Source organism: Lepisma saccharinum, chromosome 1 (genome assembly GCF_977018435.1).
Source record: "Lepisma saccharinum chromosome 1, izLepSacc3.1, whole genome shotgun sequence".
Classification (NCBI taxonomy): Eukaryota; Metazoa; Arthropoda; class Insecta; order Zygentoma; family Lepismatidae; genus Lepisma; species Lepisma saccharinum.
Window position 1 is genome coordinate 36043854 of NC_139229.1, and position 27791 is coordinate 36071644.

General features: G+C 36.7%; 1 protein-coding gene across 10 annotated transcripts in view; it reads right to left on the bottom strand.

Annotated features, from left to right (window-relative positions):
* Positions 1–27791, bottom strand: part of LOC145994569 (phosphatase and actin regulator 2) — a 535503-nt gene continuing 507712 nt past the window's right edge. For 8 of the 10 annotated variants that reach the window (XM_083130659.1, XM_083130687.1, XM_083130631.1 and 5 more), the window contains 8 exons: positions 24016–24298; positions 17031–17063; positions 13825–13976; positions 12863–13037; positions 10676–10731; positions 8317–8420; positions 4722–4894; positions 1–2344 (listed from right to left, as the gene is read on the bottom strand). In XM_083130659.1, coding sequence (XP_082986785.1) covers positions 2329–2344; positions 4722–4894; positions 8317–8420; positions 10676–10731; positions 12863–13037; positions 13825–13976; positions 17031–17063; positions 24016–24298 — 992 coding nt within the window. In that variant the 3' untranslated portion in view covers positions 1–2328. The remainder of the gene's footprint in view (positions 2345–4721; positions 4895–8316; positions 8421–10675; positions 10732–12862; positions 13038–13824; positions 13977–17030; positions 17064–24015; positions 24299–27791) is intronic. The other 2 variants (XM_083130632.1, XM_083130633.1) reach the window with 2 other exon arrangements.

Below are 27791 nucleotides of genomic sequence, written 5' to 3' on the forward strand. Positions count from 1 at the left end.
TTGATATAATCTATTTATTCCTGTTAAACTAATTCATACTGAGGATTTTCACATAACTGAATCTTTATTTAAAAAAAAGTGTGTCTCAGAAGTGTACACTTGTCACTTTCCCCCCAATTTATACAACTGACTTTATATCAATCATAAAAATATATTTAAGTTGTTTAAAAGACAATGTACCAGAAATAAATTACCTTAATTCTAAACACATTTCTTAGAAACCTTAAAAAAAAAAAAATGTATTTTCGATTTGTTGGGAATCTAAAAGTAATTTTTTGATGCATTAATTAGAAATTTATGGCAAATGGATACAAGACAGTTCATTTACAAAGTGTTAATTGTCTAGTTGAGATCTATTGTAATTTGATATCTCCCAAATGGTAACAACTGTACCATATGCAAGAAAGTTCTTTCTTCTTTTTACATACCTTCAGTGACAATATGATGGTATAGCAAGGCAATTATATTTACAGACCTATGTATATATAGATATATAACAACTTTTAGTTTGTCCTTGGAAAATAATTCTATCTTGTTTTCCAGTTCACTCCCACGGTTTATATTGTGCGAAAAAGATTCCTTTCTGTTGTGTTACGAAATGATTAAAAGGGAATTTCTTGCAAAAGCAACTAGTGGGGTGGAAATGCTAAGAAAAAATGACAATCACTCAAACTTGGAAGACATTTGTTCTTATTATTAAAACAGGTAAAAATTAGATATACATACACACACACAAGCACACACAAGTGTGTTTATGTATATATATGCATATCTACATAGTGTCTGCATATGTATATACATATCTATATATAGATACAATGCTCTAGGCATTTCAAGTGGTATGTAAAGTTCCTCTGCAAGTATGTACAATGTATTATAAATACAAACTAAACAAGATATAGATGCAACCAGTGCACCTGGAATTTATGTATAATATCTAAACCATCGCTTCTGTTATTTGGATACTGAACAGTTCTTGTATTAACTTCATTTCTGTCGACAAGACCAAAGTTCATGCGATATGTGAACTATGGTAATACTTTGCTTTGTACATCACATTTCTACAAAGGAGGTTGTGTATTGGAACAGCCAAAAAAATTGCATTTCATTTATATTATATGCTTGTAAACAATGTTTAGATTGTCAGTATTGAAAGAACAACAAATTCAATTTTGTACAGCCATTAAAAACACTGCTTATTGATACTATTTTTTTCACAATCATTTTTCTTATAAAATAATTAGGACTTTGAAATTACCGCGATGGAAACAGACAGCATAATTTATTTGGTTACAGTGAGAATAGCATCGTATGAAGCCCTAGGTCCATTTACTGTGGAAAAATACTGTTTGGCATCAATGAATATCCTTAACTTTGGTAGTGCAACTGACCCTCTGAATGTTCCATTTTATCGTCCAATGATTGCTTAAAAATTAATTAATACCCATCCAAATAAAATGGATGACAATAAGTTACCCAGACGTGTAACGTAAGTCTTCTATCAATGCATAAAATAGTAAAAAGTACCATTTTGATACTACTTAACAGTTTCAAAAGATGCATACAGCATTTCATTTTGTCTTGTTCATGTATTACAATTAATTATGTACAATAGCAGAAAAATATCAATTAAAAAAGTATAAGAATGACCTCAGGCCACATGGACTTGTATTTTTTTTTTCAAGTCTTCTTTGAAGAAACCCCGAGCGGAAATTGCTCACAGCTCTTGTAAAACACACATCCTCCCTGCTGATAACTCAGTATGGCCATTGTTAAAATTTTCACTACCTGAAAATAACCTGTATAATGGACAGTGTGTATAGAGTTCATTTAACAACATGATGCACTTTTTAAAAAATTATTTTTCATTCCTTGTAGTATGTTGCATATTCAAAGCCTTTCACAAAAAACTTTGAGCAAAGCCATTTAGTTCGACATAAAACTCACTTTTTTCGTGCCAAAAATGCACTACATAAATTATCACCACAGTTTATAATGGGTGCATTTCATCTTATTTACAGAGAAAATAACACTTTTTCACAAAACTATTCACTATTTTGTTGAGTAATCAACTCTGCATGCAGTTTTTCTTTTTTAAAAAAATCACATATCTGCACTCGCTCTCTCTACCCTCTTGAATATGCAGGTACAGCAGCCGAAACAGGATGCCACGGAAGGAGCCAAAGGAGCTGCCGTACTTCCCTTCCTGCCTCACTGTCTGCACCACAAATGGCCCTGCAACGAACACCCGCTGTCCGTGTGCAATATTGCGGCAGCACTTACAGTTTTCTCACTTATCTTGGTTTCACATCCTAAATCTCGCATTTGTCATGGCCTATGAAATCTGGAAAAAAAAAAAATAATATGTTGTAGCAAAACAATCAGGTTTCGATGTAAACAATTCTTAATATACTCCACCTGTTGCATCTTGGAACTTTTTCTTTTTATTAATAATAATAATAATACTCTTGTATACAAGTGTATACATGTCCAGTAGGGAGGGTATCTGACTGTCGTCCAGGAGATCCAGGTTTGATTCCCAGGGTAAGAATTTCAGGTGGAAATTTTTCCACCAATGTCCATGCAAGTAGGGTTGTTACAATTCCAGGAACTGCAAATAAATTCAATTCCGGTTCGGGAGAGAAAATCATCAAGCTTAAATAGGTTTTGTACCATAAAAAACCTTTTTATCTTAAAAGTGCTCGTATTTCAATTTGGTGCAGGAACACTTTTTTCCAGGTCAATTTAAATACAGTCCAAGTTCAGTTTTGAAATGAAACTATGCAACTTGGACAGAATTTCAATTGTGCGATAAAAAAAATTCCTGTCCTGTTACGGAATCCAATAGAAGCCATTAGAATTTATGCGTTCCTGGACTTTTAAGAACCAGGAGAAAAAGTAATATGTGAATTGAACCTCTTGCTTTGGAAGATATCATTCAATGTCCGAACAAATATAAACAAACAAATCTGCCTTTGTTTCTGAGGGAGAATAAGTCATTATTATTATTGTTAACGACATATTTCCCTAATGTCCACTGCTTGCTTTACTGAAATTTCATTTTTTACATGAATTAGTACATGCCTCATTGTACAGTTACTAACACTTCCGAGATACAAACATTCTATCTATCGGAAATCAATGAAAATGTTACAACCTAGAAGCGTCCATGGCTGCACAACTACCAGTTTTTATAGAACCACTAAGGCTATGACCAGACATGTGTAAGATGTGCAGAACATTAAAATGCCCAAGTTAGTAAGATCAAGTGAGGAATACAATTGAAGAGAGGTGGTTATTGAAGGCCTTCGCACTGCAAGGTCATATTTAGTACAAAACTGCTCTCTGACAATGTGGACATGTTTTGGTCCAAGGAATTCTGGCCTCCAAATAGTTAAATTTAAGGCCAGAAGGAGCAGTTTCAGTGAAAAGACCCTAAACTGCTCTTCCCCCACTGCCTTTTTCTGCTGAAAGGTTTGTGCGCTGGTCGTAGGAGGGGGAGAAAACTTAGCATTACACTAATGGGAGTATTATTTTACTTGTTATCTTGGAAATATCAAACGTCCAATGGCATAGAAAAAAAACATGAATGGAAAGAGTACATGTTGAAGATTTTATTTGTCATCGAAAAAGTCTGAAACTCCCATTTGATTAGCCATAACTTGAAGTTGTTGCAGTTTTTTCTCCACAAGGAAAGAATGGGATTCTGAAAATATTTATTCATCATATTTTTCAAACATCATGTCTAGTTTAATAATAGAGTTAAAAAACCGCTTCCACTTGCAACTTGGAGAGAAATTCGTACTTCCTTATGTAGTCCGGTGGTCATTTTTAGTAGCAGTGCCTATTCCGATGATACTGAAATAAATGAACACCCGATGCGAAACTGTCACTCTTCCCTTTAAACCTCTGGACTATTACGTGTGGAGCATTTTTGAAAGCGTTACTAACATGTCCAGGTATCCCAACGTGGCATCTCCCAGACTGCTTTTGAGGCAGCATTCGTGGGTTGGGACTGAGAGCAGTTAAAGAGGGCATACTCATGCTTCAAGCAGAGAATTGAGGCAGTGATCAAAGTGAAAGGGGGTTACATCAAATAACAAGACTCGGGAAGGATCCCTTCGGTAAGTGAAAATTTTTGACAAATAAACGCTTAGTTTAATACACTGTTTTTGTACGGATTGCTGATGCACCCTGTATATCATGCTCAGGTTGACTACATGTAACACCATGCATGTGAACCAATTACAATAATCTAGATTCGCACAAAAAACTAAAAGATAGTATAGAGTTGACACATAACAATCAGCACCAAGACCACTAAAGCCCGCCCAGCCAAAGAACAGACTTGAGGAAACCCAGACTATCCACCTCCAGTTCAAGGGGTTGCTACATGCCTGATTTTTGTCCAGAGAGAGGCAGGGAATGGGAGACTCATTCATTTGCTGCACTGCGGCAACCATTAAGCTTTGCCCTGTTTGACCTTGTTGTGGGTGACACCTGTTTTGAGAACAATTCGAAACGAAAAATTTGGCAACACAGAATACCACAAGAATTTTCCCTTACCACAGAAACTGGACAAAGCCGATTGGTTCAGCAGTTCATGTGACCCTCCCTGGCACTCGACAGAAAAGACAAAAAAGAATTTGCAAGTTCATTCTTTGGCAGGAACCACTGTAGACTACTTTGGACCCAGAAATACAACTTTGCAGAAATCTTACCTTGTAAGGTGCCGGCTTTCCTGGTGCACTTCCATCTCAGAGCTCTTGAACTCGTTGAGTTCCTTCCTGATGGCAGCTTTGTCTTTAGGGGTTAGTCGTGTCCATGGCTTGTCGGCACGCCTGTCGTAATCGTGGGCTTGTGTAACTTCTATGTAGTCATTGAAGCGAATAATCTAAAGGAATAGGATAAGTTGACATTGAAAGTTTCAGCCCATTTCAAAATCCAAGTCTATAACAAAAACTGGCAGAAAATTAACAGAGGAATAGCATACTTAAGTGAAAAAACTGAATACACAGTGAATTGATTTTATATTGGGTTCCAAAACTTCGAGGGGGGAGGGGCAAGGACAGTTTACTTTCTCTTGGTAGATAACGTTTAGCATAGTGTGGGGCAAAAGTGGGGTGCACACCATGCCCTCCCCTAATCGCCACCAATGTCAGTACACATCATGTTTTACTAGTTTTAGACAATTAATATCTTCCTATATTACACTATAACATAGGAACATTTGATATATCAGATAAAAAAAACATTTTATTCATAATTTCAAACATCTTGCAATACAGAAACAAATGTCATGGCAGCCATATTTGCCAAGGTGTATAAAATTAGTTAAAACATTAATTGTAATTTGAGAATTTTAGCCTAAAATAAAACTACAAAATTTCCAAATTAATGATTCCTTCAGAAATATACTTATTTATTACTTGAAAACATTCAAATATGACAGCAAACTGTGTTTACTGTCATACAATGAAACTTTGAACTATTCTAGATTCATAACAATCACACATCTTGCAATTTTAAATTCACTTTGGATAACTGTGGGGGTTATAGTGACTTGCTGAGGACAAATTTTTGTGTAAAATTTGCAATTTCTTCTAATGGTGCTCGGTGGAAATGAGACTTCAATATCTGAGCAGCAGATTCTCAAAACAAAACGAAAAAACCTCTGCAGTAAAGAGTTGCATAATAGCCCTGCATTAGGCATGTCATTTTCTGTAACATACTTAGGCACGTGGGATACATCTGTCACCCAACCTTTTAACTATCTTTAACCCCTTCCCTGTGTTTGGCATAATATTACGCCCGCAAACATCTCTGACTGAAGTAACTTGTGTTGAACGGAATAATAAGTTTTTTGTTGGTGGATCATGTGTTTTGCTATTGAAGAAACAACCTATTTAGTCACGATTTTCAGTGCCGACAAAGAAGAAAAAGAAGAATAAGAAGTTCAGAGGAATAAACTGTTGCTGACAAAGTGCAGCAATTAGAGGGGGGGCAGTTGCCCCTCAACTTCTTGACACCTTTGCTCCCACACTATGCTAAATATTATCTACAAAGGGAATTATATAGTGTTTGCCTCCCAGTTTTCGCACCTTGCCCCCCGGTTCTGGAACCCAATCGCCGCCACTGGTATCTAATAGTATTGTCAAACACGATTGGGAATTTTTTGTCCCCTCATACCTATTGAAGATATTGCAATGAAACTTGGCGGACACATTACATATAGACCAGTGGTTTCCAACTTCAAAAGGTCCGAGGGGCAAAATTATATCCAGCAGTTGATTGGCGGGCCGCATTTTTTTTGGGGGGGGGGGGGGAGGGGGGATTAAAAATTACAAAAATTGTAAGTACTAAACTGAAAATGTAGTACTTTCGCATGACCTAAATTTCTAAAATGAGGCGATAAAAACAATGCAATCACAAATCAAAATTGTATAATTAGAATTTATTTCACAAAAACCCAATACTTATGGATGAATTCAAAGAAAAGAAGAACACACCATACAAATAAGAATCCTTCATAGTAAGTGTTCAATATGAAAATTGAGGCGGATCTGCTTCTTTTCTTAAAGTTGGAATGTCCACTTCAATTTCTGTTTTTGAAAGTCTCAGAAGGTGTAGCAGTGAAGAATCTACCAGTCGATTTCTGTAGCGGTTCTTAATGAACTTCATTTAAGAAAAAACACTTTCACACGTGTATGTGCTGCCGAACATCGATGTCATTCTTTGCCCAAAACTACGTAGGTTTGGAAAGCGTCCCTTTGAAGGTATTTGAAAAACTCTGGCCCCTTTTCTTGCCTAGTTTGAAGGAACACATCGCCTTGCAAATCACACAATTCAAGTTGGAAAGAAGCTTCTTCGATTTTAACGCCAAGAGGATTGCTAAATAGCTGGATGCTGCTTTTAAGTTCTTCAAAATCTTTAAATCTGGAATCACACTCATCCATTATTTCTTTAATATTTTCACTGAATTCAGAAAATTCCAATGTTACTTCATCTTCTGCTAGCCACCGACAGCTTGGAAAATGGACCAGGTTATTCCTCTCCAAATTAACGTTGAAAATCTTCAGTTTATTACGAAACCCATTTATGTTTCCCATTAAATCTGACACCAGCTGGTTTCTTCCCTGCAGTTTCAAGTTCAGTTCGTTCAGATGACCTGTGATATCTGTTAGAAACTCCATAAAATTAATGTATTTTGCAAACTGGCTTCGCGGGCCGCAATAATAGACATCGCGGGCCGCATGCGGCCCGCGGGCCGCCAGTTGGAAACCCCTGGTATAGACCATAGTATTTTTCAAGGTAGATTATAATCAGGTACCTATATCCAGGGCTGGTCAAGAGGGCCCCAAAGTTACCAAAAGAGATTTTTTTCCCGAATTATCCCCAATTTCCCCTTCCTCATACTTGATGTACACATGTGCATGGTACCATGATACTTGGATGAATTGTGCTGAAGCAGTAGCTACTTAAAAATATTACTACGCAAACTCAGAAAAAAAATTACACAGAGCGGGAAAGCATTTTGTCAGAAAATTACACAGGGAAGGGGTTAAGGTACAAAATACAAGGTGAGTCATACTGTGCATCCGTGCTGAACATTCTTCTTTTGTCTTCCTTGTAAGATCAGCTGCACGTTCCTGCTGCACTTTCAAAGTGATGTAATATTATAAAGTTAGCATAACTCGCATACTTAGGGATACAGTTGTCCCCCATGTGCCTAAATATGTAACTATAAAGCAGTGTCATGTTCACTGTTGGTGTTGGTCACATGTTCACTTTCATCACTAAACACATCTATGTGTCCTCCCCTTCCTTACTAGCCCACTTGCATATAACATCTAAATCTGCTCTGTTTTTCTACGCTTTGATATTTTTATTGGTACATACTTAGGCACGACTGAAGTTAACTTTATAATACTGCATGGCTTAGAATTCAACAGAACAACACAGCTGAGCTTCAAACAAAGACAAAGGAAGAACATTAGCTACAAAAGCACCTATGGGCCACATAGTTCACAGTGCAGCAATATCACAATGAATATCAATGGGGGACACTGGGGCCTAACAGAGGGTTAAGCAGCACATACTTCTACAGGCATTAAAAGAAAAGGCCCTGGTTGCTAAGGCTGAAGTGCCAGACATTCAATTTTTTGCAGATTGAGGATTCTCTTTATATTCTTGGAAAATACATGTGAAATATTGAGTACTGAAAAAGTTAAGTTGCTACAAGTAAACGTAGTCATTTTTATTAGTTCTAACTCAACATTATTAACCTTTGGTTAACTAACTGGAAGCATATGTTACCTTTTTCTCTTTAAGCTCTTCGACTGTTGGCCTGAAGCTGAGTTTCCTTAGCAGCATTTTCTTCTTCTCCTCCTTCTGCTTCTTTTCTTCCGCTGGACTTTGTTCTAGAAGAATATACAATACACACAATTAGAGAACTGAATGAACCAACTGTTGCAACATTCGATTCATACATCAATGTACTTTCACAGCACAAGTTTGGTGAATCCGTACCCAATGACAAGGAAATTATTTTTTCTTTCTTTACCAAGAGATCAATGGTATTGATCGAGGTCTCAAATGAGCTATTTTTTTTCTTCAAAATATGCTGCAATGTCCTTGTCAGAGAGCAGGAACATCAGCTCTGTCAACATATCTTGTGGAGAGCACGTAACATAATAATTGCAAGGAAAAACAATACTATTTTTGCTATAACATTGTATAAACTTAAAAAAAAAAAAAACCTTTGTTGAAACTGTTCAATAAGTTATTTGTAATTTATATGTAATATGTCCATAACTAGTTTTAAGTTATTCTCAGATGGACTAATCGGGACTTGACCTGCAGTTCAAAGTGTGATCTTGAACCACAGTGCTATGTGTCTCTACCAGGAATTGAACCCAAGACCCCTTGATTAAAAGGTAACAACTTTACCAAGGAGGCCTTGTTATTGGCCTTAATATTGAATTTAATTAGCACTATAATTAGGTTCTACCATAAATCAATACCACTAAAGTACTGACGTAAAAATTATGAATACCAATATTCTACAGATTATATATATATTAAATTGAAAACATTGCAGGATGAATGCAAATAGTTCATTTGCCTGTAATGAATGCATGTAATTGGGTAAATGAAATGGATTACGCCTTACAAAAAAAGCTGCATTTACAGATTAACTTTATAAAACCAGGAGAGACAAATTATATCCATCCTCATTACAAATAGCAGATTGAAAGAATTGTGTAGACAGGTACAGTTCTTTATGGAAATACGAGCTCTACAAAATTATTGGTAACTTACGTTTACTGATAAATTATTATGCCCGTATTGGCCAATAATGATCAATATATCCCATTGTTAAGAGGCACATAGTGCTTCGGATCCCACTTTCAACTGTAGGTCCAGTCCAGATTAGCCTTATTGCATAAAAGAGGACTTAAAACTCAAATCAAACCAAAACCAATATCCCATTGTTAACTTAACTGGTGATCCTTACAGAACGAGGCCGAAAAATTCAGTTACTGACTATCAAATTCTTACCACTGTTGAGTTCCTCCACTGTACATTATGAGTACTTACAGTGCTAACAGGGAAGATAGTAGCATGGTACACCCAACAGCAAAAGTAATAAATAGTAGGTGAATTATCAATCTCCATTTACATTCAGCCTGTTATCCACCATGTGATGACCATGAATTGAAATAAAAACGTCAATAAGCAGAGAACAATATTTGCTTCACATCAACAGAATTCCATTCATTAAACAACACAGGAAATAGGATACAAAAGAAAGAAAATAGTGATGGACAATTTGCATACTATTATCTTTGTCATTGGCTGTACCATATCAGAACATTGCATATTATGTGCATCTGTGCATACCAATTGCATCATCTGTTCAACCCTCAACATAAATTTGCACAATCTGGCAAAGAAACCCACGAGTATCTTCAACAAAATTGGGAAACATCAGTCCCTGATGCCAGAAGGTATGACTGAAACAGTCAACCCAGAATGTACAATATTTTTCTAGAAGTGTCCTGAACATTTCATTAACTTCTACACATTCACTCACAGTGTATACCTTAAAAACTTTGAATTTGGTTCTATCTATGAATCACTCTGTACATCAATACTTGATGTTCAATTTATAGCATTTTCAATTACAAGCTGAAAAATGAATTCAAGCCGATTGAAACAAGTTAAATCTATTCATTATGGATGCGGTAAACGTGGTTTTAATATTTCATATGTGAAGTTCGGTGTTTCCACATTGTAAATTTGTCAACGTGGTATCCTGTTCTTTAAAAAATTCCAGACCACAAGAAGAAAAAAAATGCAGCCTGCCAGTCCAACCCTCTTCCACCCACCCAATGAACACAGACAACTTTTCACTAAGTAACACAATGCAACAGACAACCCACCCTGTCAGTCACTGCCACAGATGCCAGCGGAAAGCACAGCAGTAAGAAAATGGAACTACCACTGCCCGGGAATTAACAAAGCAGTGACAAACTACCATCTCCATCTCAAATTCGCAACGTGGGAACACCAAACTTCATGAATGGAAGTTAAATCTAGTCTTCTAGTCAATCCCAGTGATGGAACTTGTAACTTGTATTTTTATTACAAAAAATAATGTATTCCAACTTACTTTTTAGAATGTTTCTTTCTTCCAACTCTTCTTGCGTAGGTCGCATACTAAGCCGCCTGAAAAAATAAGAAAATAAATTTAATTCGCTTGTATGGAGAGTCATTTTTCTTACCAATTTATTAATAAATAATGTAAAATTCCTTGTGCACATTGCACTGTGTCATGAAGGCACACATGTGGGGAGGGTGGATGTAGGGCCCTACCCATTTTTGATCCCATTTTAGGAGATGATGTGATCAGCACCATGTTTTAGCCATTTTTAACCCCACCCATTTATTTGAGCTTGGGTAAACCCAGTGCCACTTTTTGCATGAAAAACTCAGGAAAAATTCCAACCGTAGATCGCCAATCCCGAGAATCAAACACACGTCTCCTGGGTGGCAGTCAGATGCCCTACTGACTAGACAAATGCAGCCAAGCTGATACCACTTTGGACTGATACAAACTCCCAACAGTACTGCTGCTTGAACACAAACAACATTATTATAAAGTTGTTCATGAAACTTATAAATTGTTTACTACATATGTATTCAACTGCCACTTGACCACATTACTGTATCCACTTTACTTTAAAGTACTGAAGTATTCATAAGGTAAAAGATAAAGTTTCCCATTCATACAGCACCGAGCCATGAAGGCACATTTAGTATTCATATATAATCAGAATATTAAAATAGTTATTTAATGAAATTATATTTTCTTCCACAAAATACTGGTGCAAATTAAATGTAAATTACATTTTTTTATATAATTGCCATGGTATTCAAATGTTGCAAAAGTATTGTACAGCACTTGCAGATTGTGAAATATCCAAACTTGAGGGGTAATTCAATTCCAACTTAATTTTACTTATCTTGTTGCCTACGACTACGAAGTCATTCTACTTTGTCACACAGTGCCGTAGGGTGTTACCGCGAACTGGGAGTATTACAGTAACTTTCTGGAGAATCACCTTCGTCCAGCTATTCGTTAGAAACAGTAGGGGAACTGCATCAGCGGTGGGGTTGAGATATGCTATAGCAACCCCCTTATATTCTGGACATGAGTTCTTGCGACTATCACTTGTTTTGGAAGCTACGAGATCCTCTATGAGGATGTGACTACAAGACAACCAATGATATAGTGCAGGCCTTTAGGTGGTTCCTCAGTGATATACGGGAAAAAGATTCCACTGACAGCATGAGAAAATTGAGAAAATTGTGAGAAATTTGGTAACATATGCTATACTCTGCCCGAGTATTACAAAGGAATAGAGTAACCTCGTTCTCCACAATAATATAAGTAGACAGTTATGAGCATGTAATCACTAGAGACCGGATTTTAAAGGGAAGTCCTTTTTTAATTTTCAACACACATCATGAAATAAATAACAACAGAGTTGATAATTATCTTCCACCAACAAGATTATATGGTTTTGACTTTCCTTTTTCTTTCCCATTTATTTCCTTTCTGGTCCCTTTATTGACTAGTTTTTCAGCCTTTGACATTCCATTTTTCCCCCTTTCTAAAAAAAAAAAAATCTTCCTTCATCCCTTTATTGACAAGATATCAAATATCTTGTACGACTGTTTTTTCCCTGAACAAAACATTCAACAATTGTCTATTTGGTGCAGTTTACAGGAAAGAAAGAACAAGCACCTTCTACCTTACCTTCCCTACATGAGTGTTGGGAGTATGTTGCAGCGATTGTTGAAACAATGCAATCTGGGCTCAAGCATCAACAAAAGCATTGTTGGGTTGAAAGTGAATTTAACGGCTAGATTTAGGCTTTTATTGTGAAGTTTTTAGAACAGTTTTAACTGTGTGACAGTGACGACAGTATTGAGTATCAGTGAAATGGCGAAGCCAGGTACAAGTGGTAGCAAGCTACGGAATGCAGTAAGGTGTTGCAAGGAAGATTTCATCAAAACGAATGGCAAGATTATTCCCCAAAAAAACACTGTAGTTTATTTTTGCACTCCACTAAAAATATTATTTTAAATGAAAGCACAATATATACCATTCATATATAAAAAGGGATACATTAATATGAAATTTAATGTATACCTTTTTATATGAATAGTGCTTTCATTTAAAATAGTATTTTTAGTGGAGAGCAAAAAGACTATAGTTCATCCCCCCCCCCCTACTTTTGGCAATAATTTACCATTACTATAAATTATTACTCCATGGAATGCTGGGACATACCGTATCAATCTGGCACCAACAGCTTCTTTGGTTTCCTGCCTCTCCTTCTCACTCTGGATCCTGATGATGTTCCTGTCTATCAACTCCTGCCGGTCTGGCCTAAGGGCCAGTTTCAGTGCTAAACTATCTTTCCTTGCAATTTTTGCAGCCAAACGACCTGCAAATATAAACATATCTTTTATCATTGACATTACCTGATCCTTTCACATTAGCATTTTGGACAAGTGTAACAGTGCACTTATATCAAATATACGTTTAGAAATAATCTAAAAATCTAATTATCCATTTGGCGGAAGATTCTACAAGGTGTTTACGTATGGATGAAATAATTACTATAGACATGCTGTAACATTAACATGTGCTGTGTGTGCATGCACACATGTGTATGATTGCAAGCATGTGTGTGTGTGTGTGTATTCATGCATGAAACTAAATATACTTATTGTATGAAACAGCAATAAGGAACAGAGGTCGAATTGGTTATCCTGGTTAGGCCTGTATGAAATATTCTCTTACTTAACAATTATTGTAAAATTTAAAATAATTTTCATGTGGTAAATGTTAATATATTATTAAACATTAGTTTTCCCTACTTATGCACACTTTATCAATATGTTCCATACATGGAATATGTACAAACTGTTCCACAATTACCCATTTGGGTTGTTCAGAGAGGAATAAATATTTTACGATTTCCGCCACCATAGCACCACCATGCAGTTGACATTTCTGTAAAGAGGGAGACAGCCCAAAGCACAGAAGAATTTCAATCTGTGATGCAAACATTCTCACCAAACGAAAAGTTGAATCAAAAAGGATGATCCATCCGTGTTCAGAGAGAAAGAGAGAGAGAAAAACAAATTATTGGAAATAAGATTTTCATTAAATTTCTCTTTTGGAAATTTTTGTACAAAATTGTGATAAGAGATGCGTCGGAGTCGTCCAAATACATCGATACTTACTTTGCTCGTCAATTCCATCGTCGTCATCCCTGTACAAAACTGGTCCATCCATCGAGTCACTGTCCGTGTCTTCTCTAATAATATATGGCCTTGCATTTTCCTTGTTCTCCAACGTGCATGGGAGAGGAATTCCAAACTTAATTTGTCGAGCACTGAACGGAAAGAAAAAAAGAACATTGTTGTTAATGACATTTACCAAACTTCAATATGTATAAGGTAAAGACTAGCTATTAAAAATGTATCACTGGGGGTATTACTTGACAAAAAGTAAAGACAATTATCATGTTGTGATTAAGAATTAGTTCATACCACACTAAACATAAATACTTGAAGGAGATTACATAAATATACAAAATAAGACCAAAAGTTACAGTAAAACACAAGAAAAGTCATTAAGCTACACTCACTAAATGAGCATGCAAATATTCTTGATACAGAAGCATTATGATCAACAATTGTTCATGTGGATAAAAGTAATAACATTTCCAATTGTTAACCAATGCAACAAAAGAAGGCCGGCAAGTTTGAGAATATGAGGTCAAATATAGTATCCACATGCTCCCATAGATGTCAGGGAGAAGTACTTATGTGACCTAAAAGAATTGATGAAATATGGAAAATATTTTGTAGTGACAATGTATACTATACACATGCTGGAAAATGCACTGTGACGTGGCTACAAGTAGGACAAATTAGTCAGTGACACAGCAATTTTTTTGTGTGGTTTAAGGTTCATAGGTCAGTAACAACATTGGCTTAGGTGCCCTGGCACTCTTTTAGAGGGATCCAGTGGGAAGATATGATGTGCCTATCAATGTTATATGGAAATGTATAATGGCATGAATTTCTTTAATTTTTGTGTTGATTGTAGTGTGAGCTACCCAGTCTTTACTTTTTCACTTAGTACGGTTTCATGTGCTTTGCAAGACTGGTTGTGGAATGAGCTTTCTTAGCTTCTGCCAGGTGCTGCTGAATTCTCACTTGACAACATACATTCCCAAGTGGATGGTGGCAGTAGTCGCAAATTAATAGACCCACTGATAAATAGTTTCACAGATAAAGTTAGTACTTGATTCCAGTAAATTAATGAAATATCATCATGGAAAAAATATTTAAATAAAAATGACTATTGGGACAGGCCAAATGTCTAGCCAAACCACCGATTAGAAAAATGAAAATTTAACTACAAGTTACTTGTGATACATAGTGGTACTAAACAATTAAAGTGACTGCCTTCTTTGGCACTTGCAAATATGGCAATGTCCAAAAAACTCCAAGCAGTTTGTAGCACAAGGTTAGGTTAGATACTACCAGATATCACACTGACAGTTCTCTCTACTCCCCTGACTCAAACTATGCCACTAACAACTAATCCTATTAAATGTACAGTAAGCATAGAAACTACAAACAATAGTAGTGTAAAAACAGAGAACTGACCTTTATTTTAATGAAAAAGGATACATATTGTCAATATCACATACATATGAAATGACCATTTCTGTAGTTTCATTGTTTCATATAATGCAGATTGTCACACATCTAAGTAACAATTCCATCAGATAATGAGTCCACAGCTGTAGAGGTTGGAAATATCAAATATAATTACAAGGGAAAGTCAGTAAAAATCTTTTTGCCTATTTTTTTTTTCAGCCGAAATAATAAACATGCAGGGAAATCAAAATATAGGAATTGTTCTATGTACCTTGCACTATTTTTTCACATAATTACCACAGCGGTTCAGGCATTTGTTCCATTGCACCACTAGTTTGGAGACGCCGCTGTTGTAGAATTTGGCCGGTTGATCGTGGAGCCACCGCCGGACAGTGGTCTTTGCTTCGTCGTCGCAAATGAACCTCTGTCCTGCCAGGAACTTCTTCAGTGGAGCGAACACGTGAAAATCATTGGGGGCGAGGTCTGGACTATATGGTGCATGCTCCAGAATCTCCCATTTGAATGACTGAAGTCTGTCGATGGTGCTGTTTGCCACGTGGACAATGTTTTCCATTGTGAGTGAGGACGTTGATTGTCATGAAAGTCTTCTTGGCCATTTTTGAACTCGCAACACCACCACCGCACACATCTCAAAGCAAGACACTTGTCCCCATATGTTGGCAGCATTTCCCTATGGATCTCAATGGGTGTTCATCCCTTGCTCCATAGAAAACAAATAACAATTCGCTACTCATACAATGTGGATGTGTTGAGTACTACAGCCATCTTTGCAAACTGACAGCAGCGCCATGCCGTGGAGCAGCCAAGAGTTAATGCTGGGCTATTCCAAGAAAAACCTATTGCATTGAATGCATATCTCTGTTTCTTACTCACACTAATATTTCGGCTGAAAAAAAAAATAGGCGCAAAGACTTTTCGATTTGCCCTCGTAGTAGTGAGTAGTTTTGAAAGATGTAATTAGGTGGCAGCACAATTCAGCTAGTTGATATTCATTTAGCAATCGCTAGATATCTGATGCACGCATGGGCAGCTAAGTTTAAAAATGGCAATTTTGCTCGAAGAATGAACGTTAGAAGAGCAGCGTGCTGTTGTCTGATTTTTGTGGGCAGAAGAACATCCTGCAATGGATATGTTTCCTGCTTATGATGAGAAATGTTTGTCGCGTAAGGTAGTGTACAACTGGCTCAATAAATTATCGCAACAACCGTCAAATGTTTCATGGATAATGAAGATGTTGAACGTGAGGTGCGACTGTGGCTGGGACAGCAGCCCAAAGACTTTTATGCAGTGGGTTTTAGGGAGCTGATAGAGTGATGGGATAAGTATATCAATGTTGATGGACGTTATGTTCAAAATATAAATTAAGTTTTTACGGTTTTAAGTTAGTATCTCACTTAGTACATTTTTCATAAACATTTGTGAACTACTTACTGACTTATCCTCATATTTTGCAACCCAACAGTTTTAGTTTTCTAACAGGAGAAAAATAAGGTATGAAAATAATTTTTTATCAAGGATGGCTAATGCTAATTTTTATGGCTCCATGTTTTATGTTAACACATGAACAAAAGAAATTTGTCAAAACCAAAGCACTCAGGGTTAACTCTAGCCCTGCTTCATAGCATTAAACCTCTTCAACAAAGCACGCTGTAAAAACCTAAGTACTAATGTCCTCAGAAGCACTGGCAAAAAGGCAGAACATGCAAGTAGTTATAATTATCATTACAAAATGAATGTAAGTTTCTGGCTATTACCTTATTCTTATCCTTGGCCTTAAAGGAGGCCGTCTAGCAAGCAAAAGAAAGAAATGTTAATACAGACAATTGTTATTAATAAACATGCACAATTTGAAAAAACAAATTGGCTTAGGTTTTAATACTGCACTTTTATATTTAGCTTACAAAGAAACACTGTGACTACTCTAGCTTGTACAGATGAACAACTACTTTATACAGGGAATTAATGCCATTTTAGTCTTCAATACATTACATATGTTACAACAACTTACAAAATACAGCAGAAAGCTAAAAATTATGACAAATTTTAATTCTCATACTGTCCTATATTAACTTCACATTTCAATTAATTATTATTCATTAATTCAGTAACTGCCTTTATAAGAGTAAGCTGATACAGTGTATCCCAAAAAAGTGCACACACTTTTACAGTTCACAACTCTAATTTTTTATTATTTTGGGATGCAACTGGTTTGAAGTAATGACTGAATTTAGACTAAATTTGAGAGGGAAAAACTTTCTGCTAAGTTGAAACTGAAAGTGAGAGATAATGTATGCAACACTTCAATGCTCATTGAATATTGAAAGCATGTTGCATGAGTCAATCATGCCATTGCAGAAGTTTAACTTCACCAAAATAATTGAGAACCTATCTGTATATTGAAGGCCTATGTAATAAAAATGTCTTTACCGAATGGATTGAGTGAAGAGGTAGCACTGACTATGCCCTCCATTCACCACTGACTTTTTTTATGATGACACATTTAAGATGATATTTATGGCACAAAACCAGCAAAACCATTGAAAGAGTGCACCCAAATAACATAATTTATGAAGTCAGTAATTTAATTCCTTCATATTAGCAGTAAAATAAACATCATCGCCTTGTGAGGGGTGCTGAGTTTGATTTCCAATGGAGGCACATAGTTTCTCGGATCACACTTTAAACTGTAGTCCCGATTAGCCTTTCTATGTTTAAAGTAGACTTAAAACAAGAACTCAATATTAGCATTTGTGCCTGAACCAGAATGGCCACCACTTTGAACACCTACATAACAAAATGTACAGGGTGGTGCAAAAAAGGTAACCAAAATTCTAAAACATGTACTAATTCCAGTTACCTTTTTTTGCACCACTCTGTACATCCATCTATTTTAGATCACAAATCTTAGATTTTTGATTATATGCATTGTCATTAAACTTACTTAAAGTGTGTATACAATTTTGGGACAACCTGTATGTGTCAGGTAAATTACGAGAAAAGCTAGTTCTCTAATCTTTGGCATCATCCCTGAGTATCAAAGATGGTACATTTGTTATTAACTTTTGATTATATGGTAGCATGTAACTATGCTCCCATTTATTTTGACAAAAAGATATGCCCCAATTTTTCCAAGCTCTATTCTTAAAAATACCTTCTCTAATTGTATAGCTTACTTAAAAAAATGATACAACTTCATTAGTGATTGATTGATTGATTTGCTTCATTTTACTTTGCTTTTGTGCCACTTTTGGCTAATTTGCAAAGATGAGCATGAGTGATGAATGGACACTCACAAACATTCATGCCCAGGCCAGCATTCAAACCCGGGACCGCTGGCATCGTAGCACGATGTGCTAACCATTCAACCATGCGAGCCGGCTCAACTTCATTATTCCACACTATTAAATTAGGAGCGACGTGGGCAAAAGTAAACTTTTTAAAAATAATATTTTGCGGAAATTGTGGTAATTTCCAATGCTATAACTTTCTTTCAGGAACTCAGGCTAAAAATCAGCTGGCTCGTTACATTTTGATTTCAAATATGTGAAAATTATATATCCACTGCAAATATAGTTATATTTAATAATTCCTGTAGGAATAACATCACAAGGGGACATGGGAACAGCATCTCACAGTGCCAGTATGCATATTTTCATACATCAAAGATGAAAAATTATTCTATAAACACAGTTATGCATTAAACAGCATACTTATAAAAAAATGTCTGGATATGCAAAATTTGAAAAATGTAACTTCAGTACAAAATGTGTTCAAGTGTGCTTTTGTTTAATTATATTGTTTACAATCATTAACTTTTAAATACAGAGAAACTAGTACTCACTTTATCTGCGAAACTGTTGCGAAGCAACAGTACAGCAAGTTCCAACGAGGATGGTGGCAGTGGCCACTGAAATTAATAGAATGAAGAAGAAAAAAACAGTTTCGCGGATAAAGTGAGTACTAGTTTCTCCGTATTTACATACGACCGCGTCTCTCTTTTCCCAATTATGAATTAACTTTTACTTGCATAAAAATTTACAGAAAGCTTATTTATAGTGATAAAAAGGTTGTATCTAATTTTTGTACAGGTGCTAGCGATAATTTCCTCTAAATATTATGCACCTTTAGCACTTTTTTTTTAGATGAGGTAAAATTGGAGTTATTACACTGAAATGAAAATATCAAGTCTGACAAAAGTAAATAAAATTAGATTTTTTTCACAACACTATTTCAGAGAGTATTGAGAACAGACAAGGTTCTAAAGGTTCTCATTTTGGGTAAACAAATTCCTCTACTTTTCCAGGTTTTCCATGAATTACAAGAAAGGTGCTGACATGAATGTATGTGTGTATGACTTTTGTGGATAGATTTCAAAATTCAAAATATATATAAATTTTACTTTGGTGTATTATTTTCTTTTAAAGTAATCAGCTACTGTATGCAATAAACACTTGTAACATTTGTAATGCTTAATTTTTTCATTAAATAGAAAATACTTGAATTCTTAAAAATTTTCTATAAACTCTACTTCACAAAATAGAAGGTGGGGTCCATATTACCAGCACCTATTGTGTAATGATTAGACCTCTGATTTTTTAGGTCCTAAAAAGTGTGCTCTTAGGTTAATAAAATAGGTTCTAAAAATCCTAAAATAGGCCCTAAAAATTTAAATTAGGCTCCAAAAATCCTGAAGGAGGTTCTAAAAACTTAAAATGGTTCAAAATTCCTGAAAAATACTGATTAGGCACAATAGTTAAAACAAAATATCAAAAGATCAGTAAGAAATTTTGATAGTTATACATATCAACCAAATATTAATTTTCTAACATCATTATACATCATTTTCAATATTATCAACAAATTATTGTATTGTATTTTTAATAATATCAACAAATTATTGTATTGTGCTGTTAGCAAAAGATACTTGATGATCTTGATGATATGAAGAATCAATTATGTACGGATAAATTGCTGCACAATATGAGAGTGGTTACTCACTGGGAATTCCTGGAATTCTGCGTGAATTTTTCTCCATTGATGATAAAAATTGCAACTTTTATTAATCCAAATCCTGTTGAATTTACACATATTACACATAAAATTTTTTCGTATATTGTAACATTTGTGACTTGTGTTTGTAAATGTATTTTGATTCTGAGTGTGTGAAATGGCAAATGTAAACTCCACACCTTATATTAAATATTTTATATATATATATATATATATATATATATATATATATATATATATATATATATATATAATAGAATGGATAAAAGCAAGGAGGGCCAAAAGGGCTAAGTAAAAATCAAAGAAGGTAAAAGGAAACACTCACCGGACAGTAGAAAAATTCAAAATTTTCGCTAATTTCATAGCATCATCGGTGTGAGGAGAAATACACTGTTTAATTGAATACAGGGTAGGATTCATAAGTAATGAGCCTCACTTTATACTGACGTGTGCGCACCCTGCAGCGCACTCCGCTTGACATGAACGATGGTGGTGGGTGTTGGCTTCGCAGCGCAACGCATGTCAGTTGGCTCCCAGCTTTCGGAGCGGTAGCATCGGCCTTAACAGTAGCCCCTATACGGTGGTGCGTGACACGGCGATATGGAAAGTTCGTTAGAGCAACGCTACGCGATCAAATTTTGCGTCCGGTTGGGCAAGTCTCCGGGAAGAGGTGACTGACGAAGCCCGGTCTGGATGACCGTCGTCGGCCTGAACTGACGTGAATGTGCAGCGAGTGCGTGATTTTTTTAACACGGACCGGTGTTTAAGTTGCTACCAAGTAGCTGAAGCCCTGAACTTATCGGAGACAACGGTGCAGCGCATTGTTACCAAGGACTTGCACATGTGGAACATCTGCGCGAAACTTGTGCTGCGAGTTTTGACTGCAGAACAGAAACAGAACTGAGTGCTCCGATGCGAAGAACTGCTGCAATTGTGCGAAGGTGATCTGCCATTCTCGAAACAGTGATAAGCGGTGACGAAACGTGGACTTTTCGTACGATCCAGAAACAAAACGACAAAGCGCTGACTGGCACACCTCAAACTCATCCCGTCCCAAGAAAGCACGGATGAGCAAATTGAAAACGAAGACCATGCTCATCACCTTTTTCGGAGGGACGGGGATCGTCCACTACGAGTTTGTCCCGCCCGAACAGACCGTGAACGCTGCTTACTATACTACCAGGAAGTCCTGAAAAGAAGCATCGCGCGCAAGCGAAGAGACATCAAGGACAACTGGAAGCTTCACCACGATAACGCCCCCAGCCACACCGCCTTCATCGTCAAGGACTACCTGGTCCGAGTCAACGTTCCTGTGGTACCCCAGCCTCCCTACAGTCCGGACTTGTCACCTCCTGACTTCTTCTTGCTTCCACGATTAAAATCAGTGCTGAAAGGAAAACGTTTCGACTCCATCGAGGACATCAAAGCAAATGTCAAGGCAGCCCTTGCAGCCATCCCAGAACAGGATTTCGGGGACGCCTTTGAGTCATGGAAAAGCCACCTACAGAAGTGCATTGATGCAGGAGGTGCCTATTTTGAAGACTATTAGTCAGTTGTACCGATCAGCTCAATAAATATGTCTTTTTGAACGAACGCTCATTACTTTTGAATCCTACCCTGTAGAATTAGAATTGGATACATTAGAATCACATGGACTCTTTACATTTTTAATGCATGTGTATACGTGTGGATGGTGAGAGGCAGTAACATGTAAGGTTGAAATAGAGAAAACATCTGCTTGTACCCTTGAATTTTTGGAAAGTTCGCCTTGAAAACTGGATATTATACTTGATTATCAGGCCACCCTCAATACATAACAATCTTTTTCATGTTATCCACAGTCAAATTCCACCTCTCATCCGTGAGGATCATCTTCCTTCCTGACAATGACCTTCAAACAAAAACAGTCAGTGGTGAAAATTTGAATGTTGAAACATTACTTCCACGAAAGTGAGCGAGACTACACGGATCAGAAATTTGTACCTTAGAGTTTTGACTGTGCAGGTAACAGTGGCACCAGACATTTCACTTTGTATTTTAAAGATATCATGATACCGAGCAAATACCTCTTGTGTGATACAAGAATCCTGATAAACCTTAAAATATATATAAAGACCTAAAAAAAGGTTTGATTTAGGCACATAAACCTAAAATAGGTACTAACAAGCAAAATAGGTTATTTTAGGCACTATAAAACTTCATCAGTTGTTTTGTTTTTTAATGGAACGCTAACATAACTTATTTCTTATTGACCTGCACAGGAAAAAATAGGTTAAAGACCTAAAATCTACTTGTACTTTCCTTGAAAATTTTTATACAGATTAACCTGTAAGTAGAATATAGTACATTCAAATTAGGAATAGGTAGCCAATAGAATAAGGTAACTCAATGTACCAGAAACTTGACAATTTAGATTACAGTTCAGACAAAATAGCTCAAAAACAAAGTGGAGTTCCATGTGACAACCTTTTCCTCTACATTTCCAGACTTGTTATTTAATGCCACTATGGCTAATTGCAGTAGCATGCGGTGACCACTTAGATAGCCGAAGCACTGAATATATAATTTTTAAATAAACAATAGTTACATCAAGGGGCAGGCTTGCCTTGATAAAAACACCAAATGCTTTGCGGCAGTTTTGTCTTTCACGGGCCCTGCAAAAATGCCTCTTGACACTTTCGGGTGGGGAATCTAATTATCCTGGGAATTATGCAAAATTCGAATTGAATACCAAAGCAGTGCTTCGGTAACTTACATTGAATGCACGGCACTGGTTAATTGTGACAATGAAGCTGAGTGATTAAATTGAAGAAGCTGAACCAGCAAAAACTTATTTTAAAATTTCCCCAACTTTTCCACATGTAGGTTGATTTCCCTGACTTTTCCCACTCGTAGGTTGATTTTCCCGACTTTTCCCACTCGTAGGTTGATTTTCCCAACTTTTCCCACTCGTAGGTTCATTTCCCTGACATTTTCCACTCGTAGGTCGATTTCCCTGACATTTTCCACTCGTAGGTCGATTTCCCTGACATTTTTCACTCGTAGGTTGATTTCCCTGACATATGTCACTCGTAGGTTGATTTCCCTGACATATGTCACTCGTAGGTTGATTTCCCTGACATATGTCACTCGTAGGTTGATTTCCCTGACATATGTCACTCGTAGGTTGATTTCCCTGACATATGTCACTCGTAGGTTGATTTCCCTGACATATGTCACTCGTAGGTTGATTTCCCTGACATATGTCACTCGTAGGTTGATTTCCCTGACATATGTCACTCGTAGGTTGATTTCCCTGACATATGTCACTCGTAGGTTGATTTCCCTGACATTTTTCACTCTTAGGTTGATTTCCCTGACATTTTTCACTCGTAAGTTGATTTCCCTGACATTTTTCACTCGTAGGTTTATTTCCCTGGCCTTTTCCATTTGTAAATTGATTTCCCTGACTTTTCCACTTGTAAGTTGATATCCCTGACTTTTTCCACTTGTAAGTTGATTTCCCTGACTTTTTCTACTCATAAGTTGATTTCCCTAAAATTTCCAGGTTTTCGGGAATTCTAACATGCTTCTACACATGAAGATAGACCATCTGTTATGATTATGAAGAGAATTAACAATCTGCAGTTTGAATTTACATGCTCAGATTCCATGTGAGGTGGAAAATAAGGAGGAAAATAACATGTTTGATACCCAACCACCATTTCCTCACATATCAGAAATACCTACTTGAAAGACGTCTGCTCTTGCTGGATTGTCAATGGCCTGCTTTCCTGAGTAGGCGTCTGCTGAGGAGTGCCGGGGCCACTGCCTTTCTTCTTCAGAGCAGATTTCAATGGCATTGCATGGAACTTAGGCTCTTTCGCAGGAATTTCCTCCACCCTCGAAGTGTCAATCATGGGATCAGGCTGCGCTACTCTATACACGCCGGGTCGGGAATCCAGGTACATTGGACAAATATCATCATCTTGATCATCCCCTTCATCATCATGCCTCAGGTGATCTTCTTGTTCTGGATAATTAAAAGAAAAGAAATGTCAGGATGTTATCGCTGTAATGCTTTGGGTTATGATAATCACTTGACAATACAATGAATCAAGAATTTTACGCTGTATTTCACAGAAAAGAAGTTCTTCTCTTCAGTTCAACACATCCAGAGAATTGTTATTGACAAAATATACAGAATTTTTATTTCTTTTAGCTAGTCCCCACTATCTCTTTATTTGCTTGCATTAATGTTAAGCACAGATAGCTTAATCTGTACTAGATTTACAGTTTCGAGTGAGATTCATCCAAATAATGCACAACCACTAAATTCAAATCTAAATTGAGAATCTGATTACATGCTGACAAGCCTTGGTCCTTATGTTATAATAAAAAGTGAATCTCCAAAACAAATAAACTACGAAAAATCTTCAAACAATAATTTCAACTCCTGTATCATACTGAAAGCCACCTTGAGTAATATCACAACCAAGCATTAAAGTAACTAAGCATATATTTTTAGAAAATATTCTCTTTCTTGTATTCATCAGGTATTTAATTAACAGATTAATTTACTCAGGTAAGGATGCACACTTATGTGTCCCTTATATTTTGTCTTTCCAACCTTAATTCTCATACTAGATAAAAAAAAAAAAAAAAACTATAATCCAACAATAATTCAGGATACATTCATTTCTCACAGTTTCAAGAAGCCTTATTTCCTAATTATTATATCATCGAATGTTTGCTTCTTATGGCAAATAAGAGAACGACTTATAAAAATCAAATCACACAATTTACCTGGATCAGCCCTTTAGGTGACATTTTTTCATAAACTGAAAAAGAATGAAACGCAGAACGGTGATGTTTAGATCAGCAAGGCTGATTATTAAAAAGTCTGTATCAAATTTAAAATGCACATGTTAAAAACTCCAAAGCATATTTTGATGGCAGGAGCACAAGCAGTAACTCTTGTTCGGAGTTGGGCAGACATTTATAAGCTGTATGTATAAGAATAGCATGCACTTATTTCATTTCATTTCTTTATATATACACTTCACAGTTCAGTACTGTATCAAGCAATGCTTCATTAGCTAAGAATATCTCCAATATTTACAAATTACTTGGATGCATTAAGTGGACTTTTGTTCCACTGTGAATGATTTATCAAGTTATTTGCAGAAATCCCCCATGTGCCAGTCAAGCTATACTATAATTTCCGACAACCTTACTTGGCAGGACTTAGGAACAGAATTGTCTGTACTCAACTTTAAAAATGTCAACCACACTCATTTTTCTTTTTTTTTTTTAATTGTTAGATTGCAATGTCCTTGCACAATGATCACTAGTGCCCGAGAATGTAATTTCTCTAATTGTGGAACATTTTGTGTAGTTACATACATAGTAGATAGTTTTATACATGTGCATGTTTAATAGGCACTGATATTTAAGTGTAAAATAGATTACAAGATCGCTACCCAATGCTTAAGCAGAGCTGGACAACACAAAAATCTTAAAGAGCAAGAATGCTGTGTTTTATGAGCGAGTCGAGCAATGACAAAAATATGTTTTTTCAACCCCTACTTTACAAAAGGAATTTCAATAGTTTAGCATGTAAATAATCTTTAAATGGATAGACCAAATAGGCCTTCGTATATGTGAGGTTATATTTGAAATAACATCAACCACTTTACATGTACAAATGCAATCATATGGACTGCGTTGTGTGTTTTCACTGCTCTCTCTCTCCTTTTCTTTTTTTGATCACCTGAAACAATATAGATTATTTCAGGAACACAACGTTTGCTAATCTTTTGCATTAACATTTAGATAATTTCCGAATCTTTAGTGGCTGTTCAATGAAAAACATGTGCAACAAAAGGTGTTAGTTTGAAACTATATTCACAAATTAGTGTCAAAATTCTGCAGGTGTCATTTTTCAGTCAATTCTGCTAGTGAAAAAGTGTTTTACCTTACTGAACTAGCTATCAGCCCTTTTGAAATTTCTTCTACTTACAACAACACACACACACACACACACACACACACATACATACATATGGTTGGGCAACATTCATAGGAGGATTTAATTCCGATAGTGCATTGTCCATATGCAGCAAATGGACGTGAGTTACACTGAAGTGGGTGATCATTGACTGGATGACTAAAGTGGGTGGGCCCATCCCCCACCCCCTAAGCCTTCATGAGAAGTCACAATAGAAACTTGCAAGAATGCAAGACATACACAGCACACTGCCCTGAAGTCCTTGGTGATCAGCCGTCAAATGTCTTCATAGAGTGACATTTTTTATCAACTTGTAATCGAGGGGTTGCACATTTGGTATTCAGTGGAGGCACACAGTAGTTCGGACCTCACTTTAAACTGATAAGCCTGTCTATTCACGTATATAAGGTTCGACTGGACCTTTGGCGGACACCAGCAAATCAGTTTTCGAAATTTCCCTCTCCTTTTGAAAAACCACTGTCACTCCAAAAATCAGAAAAATTACATATCCTTACAATTCCTTCTAGAGCATTCACGTGAATCTTCAGGTGGTTTGCTTTTGCTGTTGTCTACATATTATCAATAGGCCATGTAATTCTAATAAATTGAGAATATCTAGACAGTAGTGAAAGCAAACCACACTAAGATTCATGTGAATGCTCTAGAAGTAATTCTAAGGATATGTCATTTTTCAGATTTTGGAGTATCAAAGCAGTTTTTTGAAAAGAGAGGAAAATTCGAAAACTTATTCTCTGGCATCGGCCAAAGGTACAGTCAAGCCTTAAAAACTAGAACTCAGACAAAACTGAAACCAAATCCTACAGATTTTACCCAACCTTATATACAGTGTGTTTCTGTGACCGTGTTACAGACTTGCAGGGATGATGGAAGGGAACAAACGCCAACAAAATGAGATGGGGAACCCTGGTCCGGAAATGCCCCAGTCAAAAGTTACAAGCCAAAACCTTTGAAGGGCAGGCAACCATGCACAATGCGGAGGGGAACCATAAAAGAAGGCAGAAAGAATCCACCGTGCATGCCCTGGAGAAGACATAACGTCAAACTCGACGTGTGTAGTCTAGAAGCACAAGTGTCGCGGCTGCAATCAGTGCAATGGAGTATACGGTAAAGGAACTGGCAGATATGGTGTTTGCGTATGGACAGGCAAATGGGAACTGTGGGGAAGCAGAAAGGTTGTATTGGACCATGTATCCACGGTGAAGACATCCAGCGCACACCATGTTTCCCAGACTTTTGCAAGGATTACGAGAAACAGGGGCAAGTGTGACACCAATTCCACTGCCACGATTAACTGGACCAGTGTACACTGTGTTTCTGAGTTATTGGGACATGTCCCACTTCTCATTCATCAACGCATATGGTTTCAGCATGATGGGGCGCCAGCCCGCTTCGTAGCTGGTGCTTGTGATATTCTGATGCAGACCTTCCCTCAGTGTTGGATGGGGAGAGGCGGACCAGTTGCTTGGCCTGCCTGCTCACCTGATGTGTCCCAACT